This window comes from Sinocyclocheilus anshuiensis, unplaced genomic scaffold, assembly GCF_001515605.1.
Source record: "Sinocyclocheilus anshuiensis isolate Anshui unplaced genomic scaffold, SAMN03320099.WGS_v1.1 scaffold78, whole genome shotgun sequence".
NCBI classification, from domain to species: Eukaryota; Metazoa; Chordata; class Actinopteri; order Cypriniformes; family Cyprinidae; genus Sinocyclocheilus; species Sinocyclocheilus anshuiensis.
In genome coordinates this window covers 1,291,320-1,296,319 of record NW_015544250.1, presented here as the reverse complement: position 1 = coordinate 1,296,319, position 5,000 = coordinate 1,291,320, and the positions used below count along the sequence as shown (strand labels likewise).

Below are 5,000 nucleotides of genomic sequence, written 5' to 3'. Positions count from 1 at the left end.
CAGTTGCCCTCCATTCAGCCATAACTGATTCACAATGCCGTTCTCTGGATCACGCACAGGTAAACGGCACATCATGATTAACAACAACAGTGACAACAGCATGTCCTGGCCCATCAAATAAACATTTACTCGGATACAGTGTCAGCACAGTGCGAGGCAGAGAAGCGGATGCAACATTTATGAGGTGCGCTCTCTGAATCTCGTGTTGGTTTAGCGCCAGACTCTTTAAAGCCTTGTGTTCTGTATAAGCAGCTGGCAAAGTTACTCAGTGTGAATCGCAGCTAATGCGATCCATCCAGTGCAGCTCATTACAGAGCGTGTGCGAGCATTTGGGTTTTTTAGTGCATGCCTTTGTCTGTGCATGTGTATCTAAATGTGGCCAGCGAGCATGTAATAGCGTTTTGCAGTCTTTTTTTCTGGAGACATCTAATAATTACTGTCCAAGTCCAAGTCCCATGTTTAATAAACTCTTGAGGTAATGCAGTAGCCTTGATTTATTTATAAAAGAACCTTCCAAATGGACCTTGTAAGCAACCGCTTAGCAATGTGGAGAGTGTAGGCATGTTTGCAAGCTTAAAATGTTTTGAAAAATTCAATAAAACCACAAAGGGATAAACATTCTGTAACTGATTTTTTTGTTTTTTTTATGTTTTGGTGAGTCTCTTATGCTCACCAAGTCTTCATTTATTTGATTAAAAAAAGAGATATATTGTGAAATCTTATTAGAATTTTAAAATAATGGTTTTCTATTTGAATCTATTTTAAAATGTAATATATTCCTGTGATGCAAAGTTGAATTTTCAGCATCATTCCTCCAGTCTTCAGTGTCACATGATCCTTCAGAAATCATTCTAATATGCTGATTTGCTGCTCAAGAAAAAATGTTAAGAATCCTGAAAAAAAAACTTCGACACTTTTTCAACACAGCTTTCAACACTGATAATAATTAGAACCCTTATTAATAATTAAGCACCAATAATAACTGATAATAATGAAACAATAAATCAGCATATTAGAATGATTTCTGAAGGATCATGTGACACTGTAATGATGCTGAAAATTCAGCTTTGCATCACAATGTAATAAATTAAATTTTTAAATAAAATCTATTCAAATAAAAACAGTTATTTTAAATTGTAATAATATTTCACAATATTGCCATTTTTACTGTATTTTTGATCAAATAAATGCAGCCTTTGTGAGCAGAAGAAACTTCTTTCAAAAAATATATATATAAAAAAAAATCTGAATTATTCCAAACTTTTGACCAGCAGAACATATGTATTTATTTCTTCTTGCATTTCTTTTTTGCTCACAAAAGGCGTTTTCTTTGAAGACTCTGACTTTATGAACAATGAAAAACATTTTTCAAAATATCTTCTTTTGTGTTCCAACGACATGAGGATTCATGAATGAGTCAGTAAATGACAGAATTATCATGTTTCAGTGTTCTACTCCTTTAAAGCCAACATAAAAATCAGTTTCCTGGTCTTTTTGTGAACAATTTGTCAGTGCACATTATTCCAAAGAATATGCATTTGTAATTCTTCCTATCACAATTCCTACCAGAACCTCTTCTGAAAAGACTTTTCTTTTCATCTTATGTAACCAAGCCATTTTATTTTTCATCTTGAATACCTTCTTTGACTCGATACTTTGGATTACAGAAGTAAAATGAGTTGCTAACACGTTTCATAAATTTAAGTTGGTCATTATTTTAAATTAGCATGCAGGCATAACAATGAATTATACAAATGTTCACCTTACCCGTCCAATCAGCACCGGTTCTGGTCCAATATATTCCTCTATCACAAAAAACTGGTTCCAGATCCAGCTTCTTCGGCTGCGGGATTGTGAAGGCATCTCATCTGGTCCAGTAAAGGTCCTGTGGAAATCACCACTGCTGTCTGATTCCTGGTTTCCCATCATTACAGTTTGCACTTCCTGTCCGCTGCTATTTAACCCAGATGGAGGCTTCAGAGGGATCACACTGGCATCCGATGGGCCATCCAGAGTGGATCTGTCAGGTTTAGTTTCCTCTACTGCAGGAGTTAGTTCAGTGGGAACGAAACGATCTTGAGATATTCTAGATATTTTGGAGTCCTGGCTAAGAGTTAATAATGTAATCTTTGTGATTTCAGGGATATCTTTGGATTTGGGATAATAATTATTCATATTATGTGGAGTAGAATCTGTGTTCACACTCGTGCCAGACAACGAAACCGGAGTCACTCTGATTTCAAATTCCGATTTTGCAGTTTCTTCAATCTGTGCATGATGCAGTCCTGATACAGACTCAATTGCGTCTTTGTTGCTTTTTAGTGAAATCATCAAATTATCCTCATTTTTCTTTGCCAAACTTGGTGTTCCTGCTGTGTTGGCAAATGGCATCTCACTTTGCCTTTCCTCCACGTCTAGACGCTCCACCTGAATTTCTTTCCTTGCGGTTTCCTCACTCTTCCATCTTTTTAGACGAGCACTGCTTCGCCCGAGCTCTAAGCACACGCACAGAAAGAGCAACGCAGCCCAGATATGGCCACTCATCATGCCTCACTTCGTTATTAGTCACAATGTTTGCCACCGCGGGAAGAACAATAAGATCGACCTTCACTCACGCTTTGTCTCGCAGTGTGGTATGCTGATCCATTCATCTCCTCTTCTTAATTCCTTATTCTTCGTGAGTCTCAGTGGTCATTTAGCATCTTATCCGCTTTTTTTGGGATTATATTTCTCTGTTTAGGTCCGTTTAAACACAGATGGTGATTCCCATGGTTTTGGTTTGATCAGGGAAACCTGTTCAAAGAGATAAGGGGATGAGAATCAGTGCTGATCATGAGTAAACGTAATTGGGATTTGTGGTTGGGATTACTGAAAAAATAACACAGTTTCAATAACTTTTTCAATCAAAAAGTGATTGAAAAAACTTTCATTATTGTTTTTTTCTCTTTTGTGTGAAATCCTCTTTTTTAATGTATAAAATACCTTTCACAATACATTTCAAATCAATTTAAAGTAGATTTTCGGAAAAATCATGATGGTTATAATATTTTATCATATTCATGTCATGTCAAATTAAGCAGATTAAGAGCTAGGCGATAGTATTGTTTACATTTTGCAACGATACAAGCAATCAAGCAGTTGTTATATAGTAGGTTATATATCACCTTACATGAGTATACATATGCGAATAAAGTTGGACATACATATATATGAGACTTTATATAAAAAACTGGGTGATGATACAGTCGACATTTTGCAACCTTACAAGCAATCATGCAGTTGACATTTTCTATATAGTATATTTCACTCTATGTATGTATGCTGTATGTATGCAAACGAAGTTGGACATATATTCAACTTTATATAAAGAGCTGGGCGATAATATATTTACTTTTTGTGAAGAGACAGAAATAAGGCAGCTGAGATTTTCCACGTAGTGTATATTGCTTTACATACATACATGTACAGTTCTGTATGTATGCAAACAATAGCTGTGCAAAAATACATTTTACATTAGCTAATATTTCTGCAATGATATAAAGAATCACGACAACACACAACAGATACATATTGCTTTATATCTGAAATGGACAAAAGCAGGCAGCTTGTCGAGTCTAAACATGTTCAAAATAAATTACAATCTTGCACCTTTCCTGCAACATCTTTTAACAGCTTTAGAAGCAAAAAACAATATTGCAATATTCCTTAAACTGCTCTTGGCCATCTCACAAACTTTATGTTCATGAAATGTAATTACTGGCTTGCATTTTAGGTGGCTAAGCACTTTGAAACAGTCAGTCACTTGGGTCTTGAAAATGTGTTGATTTGTGTGATTGAGCATTTTACAGTGCTGTTTCTAACTGTACGGACGAGGTTATTGCTGTCCATATTAAGGCTACAGTTCAACCATTTTACATTCTGGCACCAAACCATATCCTCATTCACTTATACAGCACATTTTTAGAGGCACATCTAAACTGAAAACAGCCTGACCATTTCAACAAGCAATACTATCTTTAAACAAGACTATTTGTGAAAAACTGTCCTTTTAAAAAGTTTTTTTTTTTTTTTTTTTAAGTATTTTATAATAATTTTACTACAACTTAAGTGTTTTACAAAATTCTAGCTTTACTTCCTTTGTGGAAAAAGACGTACACTTTAGCATACTTTTAACTTCATATTAGGGATGTTCATTTTACCGTTAACCGACCATAAGAATTTTGACCGATTAATACAATCAGTTAAACGGTTTAAAAAGTCATTTATTAATTTATTTTTCAGTAATTTATCCAAATATTTAAAAAGGTTTGCTGCATGGTTAAAATACGCTACGCGTATATAAAAAAAATGTGTATAAGTCAAATGAATAATTTTATTATTTCATTCAGAAATAGGCCTAATGCCGACGTGAAATGTTTACAAACATTATAATAAACACTGTACACATAGCTAGGCTATTTTAGTTCCCCTCACTCCACAACAAATCCTTTAAATTAACAGTATTTAGAAAAGAACAAGAATTAAAAATATAAGAATAGCAATATAAACGACAAGCCAAAACAAATTCATTTAGGCTACAACGAAACTGAAACCAACGTTGGGTCTCTCATTTGACACAAAATCAAACGTTTCCGTATTCACGATGTGTTTGAATGCCAAATTATTATTTATTATGCAGCCTACTCCACTCGCGAAACATTATAATAAACACTGTAAACATAGCTAGGCTATTTTAGTTCCCCTCACTCCACAACAAATCCTTTAAATTAACAGTATTTAGAAAAGAACAAGAATTAAAAATATAAGAATAGCAATATAAACGACAAGCCAAAACAAATTCATTTAGGCTACAACGAAACTGAAACCAACGTTGGGTCTCTCATTTGACACAAAATCAAACGTTTCCGTATTCACGATGTGTTTGAATGCCAAATTATTATTTATTATGCAGCCTACTCCACTCGCGTTCCAATATCCACATAAAATGTCTCAGGTTACTT

General features: G+C 34.5%; 1 protein-coding gene across 1 annotated transcript in view; it reads right to left on the bottom strand.

Moving 5' to 3' along the window:
- The window catches only part of LOC107697820 (cadherin-11-like), a 75,879-nt gene that overhangs the window by 47,769 nt on the left and 23,110 nt on the right, over window positions 1-5,000 (bottom strand). The window contains exon 2 of the mRNA XM_016498674.1: window positions 1,768-2,793. Within this exon, the coding sequence (XP_016354160.1) occupies window positions 1,768-2,547 (780 nt within the window). The 5' untranslated portion in view covers window positions 2,548-2,793. The remainder of the gene's footprint in view (window positions 1-1,767; window positions 2,794-5,000) is intronic.